The sequence below is a fragment of the Passer domesticus genome, chromosome 1 (assembly GCF_036417665.1).
Source record: "Passer domesticus isolate bPasDom1 chromosome 1, bPasDom1.hap1, whole genome shotgun sequence".
NCBI classification, from domain to species: domain Eukaryota; kingdom Metazoa; phylum Chordata; class Aves; order Passeriformes; family Passeridae; genus Passer; species Passer domesticus.
The window spans coordinates 15,446,219-15,460,961 of record NC_087474.1 but is presented as its reverse complement, the minus strand read 5'-3'; the positions used below and the strand labels follow the sequence as shown (position 1 = coordinate 15,460,961).

At 43.1% G+C, this 14,743-nt stretch overlaps 1 protein-coding gene across 3 annotated transcripts in view; it reads left to right on the top strand.

Moving 5' to 3' along the window:
• The window catches only part of LOC135292167 (phenolphthiocerol/phthiocerol polyketide synthase subunit C-like), a 29,108-nt gene extending 15,072 nt beyond the window's left edge, over positions 1 to 14,036 (top strand). For all 3 annotated transcript variants that reach the window (XM_064406429.1, XM_064406544.1, XM_064406480.1), the window contains 7 exons: positions 851 to 955; positions 2,081 to 2,149; positions 2,872 to 3,025; positions 3,987 to 4,147; positions 7,014 to 7,217; positions 7,321 to 7,502; positions 7,785 to 14,036. In XM_064406429.1, the coding sequence (XP_064262499.1) occupies positions 2,089 to 2,149; positions 2,872 to 3,025; positions 3,987 to 4,147; positions 7,014 to 7,217; positions 7,321 to 7,502; positions 7,785 to 13,346 (6,324 nt within the window). In that variant the 5' untranslated portion in view covers positions 851 to 955; positions 2,081 to 2,088 and the 3' untranslated portion in view covers positions 13,347 to 14,036. The remainder of the gene's footprint in view (positions 1 to 850; positions 956 to 2,080; positions 2,150 to 2,871; positions 3,026 to 3,986; positions 4,148 to 7,013; positions 7,218 to 7,320; positions 7,503 to 7,784) is intronic.
• Positions 14,037 to 14,743: the final 707 nt, after the last annotated feature.

The window sequence follows — 14,743 nt, the reverse complement described above, 5'->3', positions numbered from 1 at the left end:
AGGTTATGAAGTTTCTTGGTGGGAAAATATAACAGAATAAACTGTTTATTCTGTCCATAAACAGAATAAACTGTTTATTCACAACACAATGCTTTTTTGCTTTCTTTGTGGAAACAGTTGTGTCCCACCATCAAGGAAAACTTAAACCATAAGTGAATGTAACCCTGTGTTTTTATTACAAAGTCAGAAGAGGAGAAAGATGAGTTTAGTAGTTGGGATGAATTCACATGAGGGAGAGTGAAAAAAGGATCTAGCAGTGACTACTGGACTTGATCACTTCTGAAGTTATTTCTGGATATTCCAGTGTTATTTGGCTTTTAAGCAGATGGCAGTTTTTAGAAAGAAAGTTCAATACAGCTTTTAATATTGTGGTAGACTCAGAAATACTTTGGGACTTTTTGTCTTTTGGCAAGGCTTTTGTGCTTCTACATTTAAATGGTCATGCTCAGTAAAAGAAAGCAGCTGTGGAATCAAACATGAGACTGAGGTTTTAAGTTTGTAGAGAGTTTATCTTTCGTTTTCACAAATAATGCCTCCAACAAATAGGGCTTTAACACTAGTTCATATTTATCAATATTAACAGTAAATCAAACTGAGTTGTTACTTTAAAGACAGAGTATTTTAGCTCATAGTCTTAGGATCATAAAGATTTTATGAGCTGTTTCATGGTAAGATATCTCAAATTAATGGTGTTGCTAACTGTAAAAAGTTAGATAAGACAGAGGTTTTACTACTGTTTTAGTGTGAAAACTCATGACATCAAGAATTTACTACTTCAGGGAGTTAGTTTTGAACTTTAGTCGGGTTTACTGACTAATCACATGACGCATTTTCTGTTTTCCTTTGAAAGGCGTTAACATTTTAGCATGCCCATTTAAAAAAGAAACCACACAGAATCCTATATAAACGACTTCCACAGCCAGCCTATTGCTTCACCCCACTGGGATGATATAAGGTAAGAGTGACATAGCTCTAGAAATGCTAAAGATATGGTCTATGTTATGATTGGAATGTCCTTAATTTTCTATTACTTGCTATTTAAGTAATAACTTAGGAAAAATACTTAAAAGTACTTTTGTGATAAAATATTTCATTGGGCTTTGCAGCTATAGTTTAGCAGTTACATTAAAATAAGAAATCATAGAATCATAGAAATCATAGACAATTCAGAAAGAATGTAAAGGAAACAATTATTGTGTCAGTTTTGAATTTACATTATTAGTAAAATAGAATTTACTCCTAGAAAGCCAGATTCTGGTCTCCTTATTTTTGCTAGGTGGCCTTTTAACTTTCTGCCTATTCTGTTCTTAGTGTAATCTAGAAGTAAATTTTTCAAAGTATGAATCTGAGCAGTTATTCCTAATTTCACCTTTCAAAGCAAACCTCCAAGAAAGAATAACTCTGAGTGATGAGTAGGGCTGTGAAACAGCCTCGTCTCTGCTTCACTACTGACAGTCAGTGCCTGAGAAAGGCTCTTTGGGACCTGCTGTGCTATCCCTGGGATGGAAAACTCTCCCCACTGCCAAGAATCCCCCACAAAACCTTTCTAGAGGAGTCATCTTCTTCTCCTCTTTGTGGGTGGAAGGAAGTCCAAGAAGAGTGCAGGGCTTAGAGCTGGGCATCCTAGTGAGTTCTAATTAGTTCAATTGAACTGATTCTCATCTGACAAGTTCCTTTCTCGGAATCAAGGAAAAAAAAATCATCAGTCAATTCTATCCTGGAGTATTTAATTTGACCCCAAAGAGAATTCTTGTCTTTGCCATCTAATTTGTTGAAAGGAATCACCTTTTGTTAGCAGAGATTAAACAGTAAAAAGGAAGTGTGTGTGCATGACAGAGTTTGGGGAATTAAGTGGGGAATTCCCTCTGAAAGTGGAGACAAGAGGAAGAATATAGTACAGAGCTCTGTCCACTTGTGGGCAGTGTCATTTGTCATCACAACCAACAGTAGATCATTCCAGATTAACTAAGTTTTGAACAAGTTTGTGTGTTTGTGGGAAGTTCACGTTTTAACCTAATATTTATTCAATGGTAAATACATAACTCTTGGTCTGGACTGACAGTGCTTCTGTCTTGTGCAGCCCAGGAGATGGAGATGGAGACTGCAGATGAAGTTGCTATTGTTGGAATAGGATGCAACTTTCCTGGAGGTAACTTTGGGGTAAAAGCAAAGCAGGCTGTGAGGGAACATTGAAAAGCAGAGTCTTTTATTAATGCTGAAATGAAGGAAAGCAACAGTTGTTGGTTTGTCCCTTGGTTGAATTTGTTTCTTTCCTGCTTGTGGGATCTTTTTGAGAGGTGGTGCTGTTGTGGAAACTACTTGGCCTGAATTTGTTTGCAGACAGACAGACAAAAGAATCTGCAGTGCTGGTTGTGGGAAGGGCATTGAGCTGCACATGAAACTCATACAAATGAGCTGGATGGGTGTGGGATGATTTGACCTTTCTGCGTGTTCACTGGCTGGGTGATTGTGCATTGTTACAGGACTCTGCATCCATAGGGACAGGGCAGATGAAGGGCTGGGCATTCTTATCAGCAATGCCTGTAAAAGAAGCAGGTTGAGTTTTCCTAAAAGAAAACTTCTTGCTTTATTACAGTAGGTGGAGTAGATGTAGTGAGATTGCAGGGAAATGGGAGAGAAGGTGGTTAAGGGTTTTGTGGGGATCCTTTGCTTTTAGACAAGCAGTGAGGGGATCAGTCATGCTCTTTCATTTTCCTCTCACCAAAGAATGATCAATTATTTTTGTGGCAAGTCTGCTTGAACTGCCTAGATTTACAGGTGGGAGGTCCTTATTGCTGATTGTGCATTTCTGAGTGTGTGTGGGTAGGGGGAGAACATAATTTAATCTGTTTTAAAAACTTTGTACAACAGGAGATGGAATTGACAATTTCTGGAAAGTCCTGGAGGAAGGCAAAAACTGCACGGTAGAAATCCCCCCTGAGAGATTTAATGCCAAGGAGTGGTATGATGCAGATGGCAACAAGCCAGGAAAAATATGTACAACACGAGCTGCTCTTCTTGATGAGTGAGTCTGTTCCCCTGCTGCACCACTGACTTTTGTAGTACTTAGACTATGGGTACAGCTGCTCAGGGGCTGTGATAGGGTGAAGAATAGCAAATTACAGTAAGGTCAAAATAAGTGTCTTTTATTTGAATTCCACATTCACCTAAAATCCTCAGGCTGTAGAGCTTCATTCAAAGGAGAAGTTGACATGCACAGAAGAAATCTTAATGCCTCCTGAAATTTATACTTGGCAGGGTTGAAACACAGGACCCAGAATTACTTTAGTGCTTAGTCCCATGTTAGATAATGAATCCTGCTCTGAAATCAAGAAATGATAGAAAGCCATATAAATCTGCTCTTGGGATACAAGATTAAAATTGGACTTGGTCTTTTGTAAGCAGGGGCCTATTTTGAAGATGCTTTAAAAATATAAATACACACAAAGTATTCATGAATGTATTGTTAGAAAAGCATGGTTATCTATTGAAAACACCTGAGCCGACCCTCTACTTTTTGGTTTTAAATTTAGAGCATTGGTCTGTATTTGCTTAAAACAATCTGTAATTTTTGTAGAAGACAAGGTTTGGTGGGGGATTCTTTGCAGTGAGGAGAGACTCTCATTTTGTTTATAACTTGTTGAAGCTATGACCACATTACCACAGAGGGAGTCTCATTCTGCACATTTCACAGTTTGAGGAATCCAGTTGGTAGTAGTGCAATAAGCGTGAGAACAAAAATGGGTAGGAGTGGGCTCTTAACTCTGAAATGCAGAATCATTGATAAAATGGCATCTTTTGTGGTGGGACATGAAACATCTTTGGCTTATAAACATTTTCTTCCGAATTTCATAAATGGGAACTGTGGCCTAAACACCAGTTACTGCTTGTAATTTCATGAAGTTGCAAAAAATGTTTACTGTGAGTCTAGAAGAAACGGATCTTATATACTTATGTCATATTTTATTCCGGACTGTGTATTTCAGATTTAATTCATTTGACAACCACCTGTTTGGGATTAACAATATGGAAGCAGAACGCATGGATCCACAACAGAAATTACTGATAGAGTGCACATACAAAGCCCTGGAGGATGCAGGAGTTCCTGTGGAATCTATCAGTGGCTCCAAAACAGGTGTTTTTATTGGTAAGATGAAAATTTCATGGCAAAGAAAGTGTGTTTGAACCTCACAAAGAGGAGCAATCCTTCATAACCTTTCAATATGTTGTCTAGCACTGGATCTAGGCTGGATCTAGACTGGAGATTTAAGGCTAAAGTGCTATGGCACTAGTGGTTAGTTTTGGTAAGAATTACCAGGCTACTCTAGAAGTTCATGGTACAATTCCTGCATCTCTTTTTGGTGCTCTTCTTCCTTAGTTCATGAACTGAAGGGAAGCTTGAAACTGCATCTACAACCCAACCCTTCTTAGGAAAGATACTCCCAAGCCAGGCTGTGATGTCCCACCCTTAAGGGGAAGGGAACACCCAAGATGTGTAATTGCTCAGGTCTGCAAAAAATCACCAAGTTTTAATAGTAAATTACACACTTGGCATGGAAATTGGAATGTTAGTCCCTGACCTGCTACATCAGCACATGGCAGTGGGATGTGGATAAAGAGGTGGGGTGGAAGGAAAAGAGAAAGGAAGAGATGAATTAAAGAAGGGGAGAGAGAAAGAGGGCAAGAAAGAGAGAACAAGAGAGAATGAAAGAGAAAAAAAAGAGAGAAAAAGAGAGAATGAAAGAGAAAAAAAGAGAGAAAAAGAGAGAATGAAAGAGAGAAAAAGAGAGAATGAAAGAGAGAAAAAGAGAGGAAAAGAGATCACCAGTCCTTCTTCCAGTGTTGGTCTGACCAATGAGATATCCAGGGTCTTGGAGGACCCCCCAGGTTTGTTGGGGGTACATTTTTATAGATATGTTTTCCTGCCCTGAAGACAGGTTGCTCTCTTTCTATGCAAATTATCATGTCCAGTTCCTTCTTTCAGACCTTTTTGGAAGTGCATCAGAGGCTTTGGGGTTCTTGGGTGGTCTTAATGCCCTCCCTCCCCAGATTGACCTTGGGTCAATATTTCGTTCCCGTTTCTGTGCTGGTGCTGGCCATTGTTTGTTGATGGGGGTAGAGTGGTAGGAAAGTGCCCAGCAGAAAAGGACCTGGTGGTGCTGGTGGTCAGTAGCAGAACATGTGCCAGTGTGTGCCCAGATGGCCAAGAAGGCCAGTGGCATCCTGGCATGTATCATCAATAGTGTCACCACAGAAGCAGGGCAGTGATTCTTCCAACTGTATATGGCACTGGTGAGGCCACAGCTGGAGTTCTGTGTCCACTGTTGGGCCCCTCAATTCGGGAGGGACATTGAGGTGCTGGACTAAGTCCAGAGAAAAGCATCAGAAGGGTCTGGAGCACAAGTCCTGTGAGGAACAGCTAAGGGAGCTGGTATAGTCTGAGAAGAGGAAGCTCAGGGGTGATTTTATTGCCCTCTACAACTGCCTGAAAAGAGGGTGTAGTGATGTGGGGATCAACCTCTTTTACAGGCAACTGGAGACAGGTGGAAAGGAAATAGCCTCAGGCTGTGCCAGGGGAGGTTTAGATTGCACCTTACAGAGAAATTCTTCATATAAGGGGTGATTGGATATGAGAATCAGTTGCCCAGAGAGCTGATGGAGTTACCATCCCTGGAAGTGTTTGAGGAAAGACTGGATGTGGTACTTCATGCCATTGTCTAGTCAACAATGTGTTATTTGGGCACAGGGTGGACTCAGTGATGTTAGTGGTCTTTCTCAATCTAACTGATCCTGTGATTTTGTGATTGTGTCTCTGTGGAGCAGAGCAAGGATGTTTATCCCAGAGAAGTGCTGCCCTACCTCCCCTTGGTCCCATCTCATTTTGGTTTTTTTAATTCTTGGTTATTACTGACAATCCTTGGTTGGCTCCCTGGCTATCCGGCAATCGGTGTTTGACACATACACATAGGCCCCTTGTCTTCTGGGCTTCTACACAGGCCTACACTTTTCACTCTATATGCTGTTTTCCAGTATAATTTGGTTAAGGTGTTCTGGGGATTAATATCCTTTTAAAGCAGCAGAAATCCTCCTGTGTACCAAGGTGCACTTGTCCAACTGCCTTTGTCAGTACCCAAAAAGTTACTGAGGAGATGATACCAGATACTGTTGAAATATATTTAAAAGACAATAATAGTGTAACAGCACGTTATTGCTGGTGTAATCTGTGTCTCTTTAAAAAGGAGTTTTCTGGGGGAGTTTGCCTGATGTACCTATTGGGGAAATGCTTCAGATTACCTATTAGTCTGAGAGATGCTCTTCTTCCATTGAGAGCTCTATTCTTTGCTCCCTGAATAGAGCTACTGCACTTTCCACACGTGCTCATGGACTTGGGGATCCACCATATTTCAAGCTTAGTATTCCCAGAAAGAGGACACAACTGCTCTCACAGGCCCTGCTCTTTCCTATTTCCTACTGCTTGCAAGAATGAAAAAAATGAGGAATATAAAGTATTGGATGTAGTTTGTGCTGTGACGTTTAAATTGGTACATCTGAGGAGCTGAAGCTCATATCTTGTACATTTATGTCTGAACTACCGTCCAGTAACTTGTTGCTGTTAAATGTTCTCATAGGTAAACTACAACACCCTGAGTCTCAAAAGTGTATCTCAGTCTCAGAGTGAGATACAGACATCTAAGCAGACTACAGAGATCTTAGCTGCATCATACAGTGGGCTGAGCCATCAGAAAGGGCATTTCCTGGGCAGGTAGGAATTTCCTGTCATTTCTTGGGCAGGTAGGAATTTCCAGTGTTAGGTATGTGCGTGCAAGTTGGATCCAGGGGAAATTGCTGTGACTTCTCCCTTTGACTTGTGTTGGAGCAAAGCTTCATGACAGGAGCCCTGATGCCATATGGCTTCATCTTAACACTGAAAACCAGACCACACCACCAGGTTTTCAGCTGTACATGCATGTTGTTGGCTTGGGTTAACTTGACATGTATCTGATGTTTTCCAGGTCTCATGAATCGAGACTATGAGATCATAACCAGCAGAGCTGTGAGTGAAATAAATCATTATGATGGTACTGGAACAGCAATGAGCATTGCTGCCAACAGGGTCTCTTTCACATTTAATCTGACTGGACCGTCTCTGACTGTCGACACTGCGTGTTCGTCTTTTCTTTTTGCTCTGCACTATGCCTTACGAGCCATTAAATCAGGTAATGGGACTGAAGAGGTGCTGAACAATGAAAACAGAATTTCTACTGTGTCTGTCTATCTCCAGAGCAATCTCACCATGACTATGTTTCTGCTTGACTCCAGGAGACTGTGAGGCAGCAATTTGTGGTGGGGTGAACTGCATCATCGATCCCCGCACCTTTGTATCTCTCAGTAAAGCCAAAATGATCTCTCCAGAGGGCATAAGCAAACCCTTCTCCAAAAAAGCGGATGGCTATGGAAGGGGAGAAGGCTGCGGTGTTGTTTTCCTCAAACCACTGAAAAAGGTAAGACTGCTTGTGAAGCAGGCTGAAATAAGACTGGTTCCTTGCCTGAATTTTGTGTCTTCAGGTCTAATAATGACTGTTCCAGAGAAGTTTTGCCAATTTACATTTAAGATTAATGAAGGATTTCTTTAGAATTTATCAACATTCTGTAACACAGGGAAAGGATCTCGCATGTAAAAGTTAGTACCATAATCTGTTTTTTCTTGGCTTTCTTGTGGTGTTTGTTTTCTTTACAGAGAAAGCATAAGTTTATTAAAGACAATTTAACTTTTCATGGAACAGGCAAAGGAAGACTACAGCAAAATCTGGGGTGTGATAACCATCAGTGCAGTCAATCAGAATGGCAGATCCACGACTCCAATCACGAGACCGTCTCAAATAGAGCAAGAGAAGTTACTGCGCAGCATTTATGAAAGTCGTGTTGATCCCTCAGTTGTGCAGTACATTGAAGCCCATGGAACAGGAACTGCTGCTGGAGATCCTACAGAAGCTGAGAGCCTGGGTAGTGTCATTAGCAAAAACAGGTCTTCCAGAGTTTCCATTCTGAAAATTGGTTCAGTGAAAGGAAATATTGGACACACTGAATCAGCTGCTGGAGCAGCTGGGTTAATCAAAGTGCTCCTGATGATGCATCATGGAAAGATTGTTCCATCCTTGCATTACTCAAAGGAGACGAGCAGTATTGATACAGAGAAATTAAACCTTGCTGTTGCCACAGCTGTAGAGCCCTGGGAAGAATCCAGTGAGTATGGAAGAGTAGCTGGCATCAACTGCTTTGGATTTGGAGGAACCAATGCTCATGTTGTAGTCAGGCAGGTGAAGCAGCCAGAGGCTCTTCCTGCCTTTAAGAAGCCCCTGGAATTAGTTCTGCTGTCAGCAGCATCCCCTAAGTCCCTTCAGATGACAATGGCGGACACAGCTGAGCAGCTGAGCACAAGGAACTCCGTAACTCTCCCAAGCCTGGCCTACACCTCTGCCTGCAGAAGAAGCCATGCCAGCTACAGGTACCGAAAAGCATTTGTCACAAATTCCCTCCAACACTTGCAGCAAGAGCTGAAGCTGGCAGCGAGCACGGAACCTGCCATGTCCAAAGTGGAACCACAGCTGGTGTTTGTGTTCTGTGGCAACGGCGTAACGCTGAAGGAGTTCAGTGAGGCACTGCTGAGCTCAGAGCCAGTGTTCAGAGACAAGTGTAAGGAAATAGAAGACCTTTTCCAGCAGCACGCTGCCATCAGCCTCCTGCCAGCAAGAAATCATAGCCCAAAGGACTTGCTAAATCCAGAGTTTTCTCAACCCTTGCTGTTTGCTCTGCAGGTTGCTGTAGCTTCCCTCCTGAAGCACTGGGGTATTAAGCCCGTTGCTGTTGTTGGCCACTCGGTGGGGGAAGTTGCTGCTGCACACATTGCTGGGTACCTTTCCCTGGCAGATGCAGTCAAAGTGATTTATCACCGGAGCAGGCTGCAGGCAAAGACTCCCAGGGGCAGAATGCTGGTGGTTGGAAACATCCCTGTTGAAGAGATTGCAGAGCGCCTGCATCCCTACTCAGGAAAGGTGTGCATTGCTGCTTTCAACAGCCCCATTTCCTGCACCTTGTCTGGGAGTGTAGAGGCTGTGGAAGCTGTCCAGAGTGAGTTAGCTGAAGCTTTCAGACAGAGAAACATCTTTCTTCACATTTTAAAAGTTCCAGCTGCGTACCACAGCCCCAGCATGGACATGATACTGAGGGAGCTGGAGGAGCAGATAGAGCCTTTAGAAAAGCAGAAGGGGGAAATGGAAGTGATTTCAACACTGACTGGGGAGGTTGCATCTGAAAATGACTTTGCTCGGGGCAAATTCTGGGCACAGCATACCCGTGAGCCTGTTGCTTTCACACAAGCCATCCAAACTGCAGCCAGAGGCAGGGAAAACGCGGTGTTTGTGGAAATAAGTCCTCACCGAGCACTGCAGCGAAGCATAAAAGAAACGCTAGGGAAAGGCACAAAGGTGTTGTCGTCTTTGCAAACGGATGCAGAATATCAGACACTCTTCACACTTGTAGGAAATCTGTTTGAACTGGGATTTAATCCCAACTGGCAGCACTTTTATAATGGGTATCAAAGTGTTCCTGTGGCCATTCCACGATATCAATTTGATCGTCAAAAACTCATGAACTGCCTGGGAATCCATCAACAAGCAAACCAAAGAGGTGTCAGTGCCAGTCATCCTTTGCTTTATGGCATAAGCAGTGACAACGTGGAGTTTGGCTGCCTGGTGTCCCAGGAAACGACACCGTACTTATATGAGCACAAGAACAATGGGGTGGCCTTAGTCCCTGGTGCTTTCTATGTGGAGCTAGGTCTGGCCTCTGTGATGAGCAGCTCAGAACCTAAAGTGCCTCTGAGCACTTGCCAGCTGAGTATCAGTTTTTCTGCACCGTGTGTTCTTACACAGAATTCCCAAGTGCTGAGTATCAAGCTGAGTCCGCAAAAAGCCATGACAACTTTTGAGGTTCTTTCTTCCTCCAACGCAGTTTATGCTACTGGCCAAGTGGCAAAGGGGGGGCTTGAAGGTGTGGTGGAAGAAAGCAGCATCTCCTTCCAAGCTATTTATCGAAGATGCAAGTCAGTGATTAGCAGAGAGGAGCTTTATGAAGCACTGTCTCAAGTTGGCTTTCAGTATGGCTCCATATTCAGGCAGCTCAGTGATGTGCATTATTGCCAGGAGCTCAAGGAAGCTATAACGAGCATAAAGGTGAATGAGGAGACTGCCAGAGACATGTACAGCTACTGTATCCACCCAGTGCTGCTCGACTGTTTCCTGCAGATGACCGCTGTCCTGACCTCAAGGACACTCCACTCCCGAGCAGGCTTTCCTTCAGGGATAGGCAGCCTGGTGGTGCTCCGCCCGCTGCAGGAGGAAATGATGATATACATGAGAATGAGCAAATCCACTGGGAACTGCCTTGAGGTCTGTGGATGCTTTGTGGACAAACATGGCTCTGTTTTGGCTGAGCTCAAGCGCGTTGCAATCACTTTCATGAAGGAAGCGTCTTCCAGAGACAATGAGTTCCTTTTTGAAAACAAATGGAAAGAAGTCTCTCTTTCACAGACAATTGGACAGCTGGGGTTTAAGCCCAGAGTGCTTGTCTTTGCAGACAAATTTGGAATAGCTGAGCAGCTCAAAAAATACTTGCATCCTACTTCCAGATATGTTATGTATGAAGGCTGGGAATGCCTTGTGGAAGGCGATGCACAGGATAAAATGAGAGCAGAGGTTAAGGATTATGATGAAATTCTCTTCCTGTGGGGAATCCAAAAGTTAAATGAAGATTCCCCAAGGAAAGCAGTAGATCAGCTGGCAAAGTGCTGCGAAGCCTATCGCCAGGTCGTGGTGGCACTAAGAGAGAAGATGTCTCGCTGTTCCGTCAGGGTGATCACCTACAGAACAACAGAGAGATATGTGGACCACGTTAACTGTGGGTTTGCATTGTATGGCATGACCAGAACTTGTACTGTTGAAGTTCCAGAAATCACATTTCAGTTGATTGACCTCAGCTCCTCCACTTCCCTGGACATCTCAGTGTTAGCAGATGTTCTTGTCAAGTACAAAGGTGGGGACTATCCAGAAGTCTGCATCAGCCAGGGAAGAATTTATGTGTCCGAAATCAGACGCACGCCTTTTGTAGATGCAGATTACATCCAACCCATAAGATCTCTCCAGAAATCACAGTCATTCACTTTGTACACTTCTGATCCATACACAGCAAAAGACTTGTCTGGGGAATTATCCACTGGTACTGCTACTCAACTTGACGAACAGAGTGTTGAAATTCAAGTGGATAAAATTTGTCTGCACTCAGAAGATTATTCTCCCATTAGTGTTTCTAGCTGTAACTTTGGTAATACACTGTATTGGAACTCCCAGGCAGGAGACAAACACAGGCTTCTAGCTCTTGATTTCAGTGGCACAGTCACTGCAACAGGCAGTGATGTGAAAAAAGTGAAAGTGGGAGATCATGTGGTTTCATGTTATCCCACTGCTGCATCATCCAGAGTTCAGATTCCAGGAGCAGTTTGTTTCAATGCAAGGAAATTCCCATTCCTCCAGAATGTCCCTTGTGTGTCATATTTCATCATTGCATGGGAAATCTTCAATCAGAGGTTACCCAAAGGAAAACATGGCAGAGCATTGGGTATTATTACTACAGAGCCGTCCTCAGTTTTGTGCCATATTCTTTCTGCAGCAGCAGAAGAAATGGGTTGGAGACCAGTCCTTGCAAAGCCCACTCCTAACGTGCTCCAGTATATTAACCTGTGCAGTGCCCTTGTTGTTCTTCCTCCAGTCAACAGACTGTCTCAGGAGGACCTGGCCCACATGTCCTTTCTTAAAGATGTGGTGCTTGTGTGTGGCAGTCAACAGCCTGAATGTATCCAGAATGTCAGTGAAATTGATCATGAAAACATCAGCTTTCATATCCTTGCTGTTGCCAGCCTTTTCCGGAAAGCACCTCTAAAGGAAGTGCAGAAGACCGTACACGCCTGGATCAGTTCCATGGATATGAAACGGTTTAGACATCTCTCAGGTTCTGTTTTCCAACAGTCTGAGAACTTTGAAGGGCTAAATTCTGTGATGTCCTATTTCACCTGCACTTCTGTCCCCCTTGCTGTCCTGAGAAGGCAGAAGGACATGGGTGTGCTTTCGGACATCCCGCTGTACGAGCCCCAGAAGCAGCTGTTCAAGCAGAATGCTGTTTATGTAGTAGCTGGGGGGCTCACTGGACTCGGCTTTGAAACGGTGAAGTTCATAGCTGAGAACGGGGGAGGGTGTATTGCAATTCTGTCTAGGAGAACTCCCAGCAGTGAGAAGCAAGAAGAGTTAAGGGCTTTGCAGCAGCAGTACAAAGGGAGCAAAGTAGTGTCTGTGCAGTGTGATGTGGCTTTGACCAGTGACGTTGAGAAAGCTTTCCAGTCCATTGCCAACACTTTTGTGGGGACTCCCATCAAAGGGGTGTTCCAAAGTGCTGTTGCTTTACACGACGGCCACCTTGAAGTGCTGAAGCTGGCTGACTTTCACAAAGTGCTGAGCCCAAAAGTAGCAGGGACCCTAAATCTTCACTGGGCTACCAGAGACCAGGAGCTTGACTACTTTGTGTGCTACTCCTCTGTTACTTCCTTTCTGGGCAATGCCACCCAAACAAACTATGCAGCTGCAAACTCTTTCCTGGATGTCTTCTGCCTCTACAGGAGGAACTGTGGGCTTTCAGCCCAGGCCATTAACTGGGGTGCCTTGAACCTCGGCATTCTGCTTAACCAAAACCACATTCAGAGCATTCTGGGATCCAAGGGCATAGACATTCTGCAAGTGCATGAAATTCATGACTATCTCAGGAAGACCTTACTTATAAACAAGCCGCAGCAAGCTGTGGTCAAATTGAACTTTCAAGCTTTGTATCATCATGTTTTTACTCAGATTATTTCTCTTAAAAGTCGCTTCATATCACTGATGTCAGAAGATTTCAAGAACAAGATTGAAATGTCTGAGGAAACTGAAGTCCCAGAGGCTGCCTTTCTCAAATCTGAGGAGTACATCACCTCACTGGTGAGTGACCTCACAGGAGTGGACGCAGATGAACTAACCATGAACACGCCACTTTCGTCTTTGGGCATAGACTCTATGTTAGCTATGACAATTCAGAACCGTGTCTTCCGGGAGCGAAAGGTGGACATACCCGTTGTGAAACTGCTTGATCCTCACACAACTCTGTCAAGTTTAGTGGTGGTGTTAGAAGAAACAAGCAATGCAAATGGAACAGTTGAAAAGAAGCATGCTGTTGTTGAAAGCACAGAAAATGGGAGCTGGCTATAGGAATCTTCCCAATCAGGAATTGTGTAACTTTGACAATACTCGGACCCTTTGTAGCATGTCAGAATGTGTAATTGCAGAATGCCTGGTGGTGCTGAATGTACTCGTCTGCACTGACTCAGAAAAACCCACACCAGGTTCTTCTGCCTTTATTCTGCTAGCTGTGTTAATTTCAGTCAGTTGTTTGACTTTTTACTTTCAATGTATTTTACCTTAATTTTCAATAGTTTTAACTGGAAATAAGTAGGTATTTTCCTACACATTTTATTTCATATTGCATTTTTAAATTGTATTCAAGTTTTGATGAAAATTGTATATTTGCACCTCTAAGCAGTAAATATACACATAAAGCTGTATAAGCTTATCAGCATTTTTGTTATATTCTATTGTTAATATATCATTATTTTTAATATCACCAAATATTTATAAGTACAGGCATCTTTTTGAAAGTCTGATGTCAATTTAAAAACCTAGTGTTTTGCTTGTGTCTTCAAAAATATTAACAATTTACCAATTGTTACCTATTGTCAAGCATACAAAAAAGCAAATGTTTTTTATTATGAATTAACAAATTTTTGTGAAAGCCCAAATAAACAAAAGTAGTAAAATGTTTAAAAAAAAAGCCCTGAAGTGTATTCTTATCCTATTTTATTTTTTTGTCCTTTATCTGCTCTCCTACTTAAAATCTTAACCCTAATACCTGCCCTGCTTTTGCTCCAGAGAAAAAAAACAGACTTTTCTACAAAGACACTGAAGAAAACTTTGTCTATAGTCTTTTAGTATCGGAATAGGGTATTGTATTATTTCTCCCTTTTCTCCCTAATTCTGATGAGTTGTCCCTTTCAGATCTGGTTGTATTTTCCAGTGTCTGGAGTATCCATGGCCTATGAGGTCCCCCTGAAATAATCTGATCTCCAGGCTGAACTTGGTCTCTCTTAACTCTCATGTGCCAGCCCCAAAGATCTTGGTGGTTTTATCCAAAAGTGTTCAGGTTTATCTGTATCTTTCTCATAGTGGAGGGCCCAGAGCTGCAGCAGCGTTCAGGATGGGGTGTAGTGAGCCAAGTGCGGTGTACTGGTGGTCATGTCACCCCAGTGTGATGCAGAGTTCCCTGCCCAGCTGGCTGCTGGCTTTCATTGCTGTCAGTGTGCACAGTGAGCTCGTGTTCAGTCCACTGCCCATGGGGACCCCCAGTCCTTTTCCTGCTCTGCAGCCCATCAGTGCCTGCACTGTAACGCTGTGTGCTTCGTCTGTCTCATGTGCAGAACAGGGCAGGGGGCTAAGCCACCCCAGGAGCAAGGCCTTGCATTCACTATGGTTGGAAATAATAAAGATTCTGTAATGCTCTTTGCCTTGTGAATACTGGCCCTCCCTTTCCATGTGCCAAATGCTCTCACCTG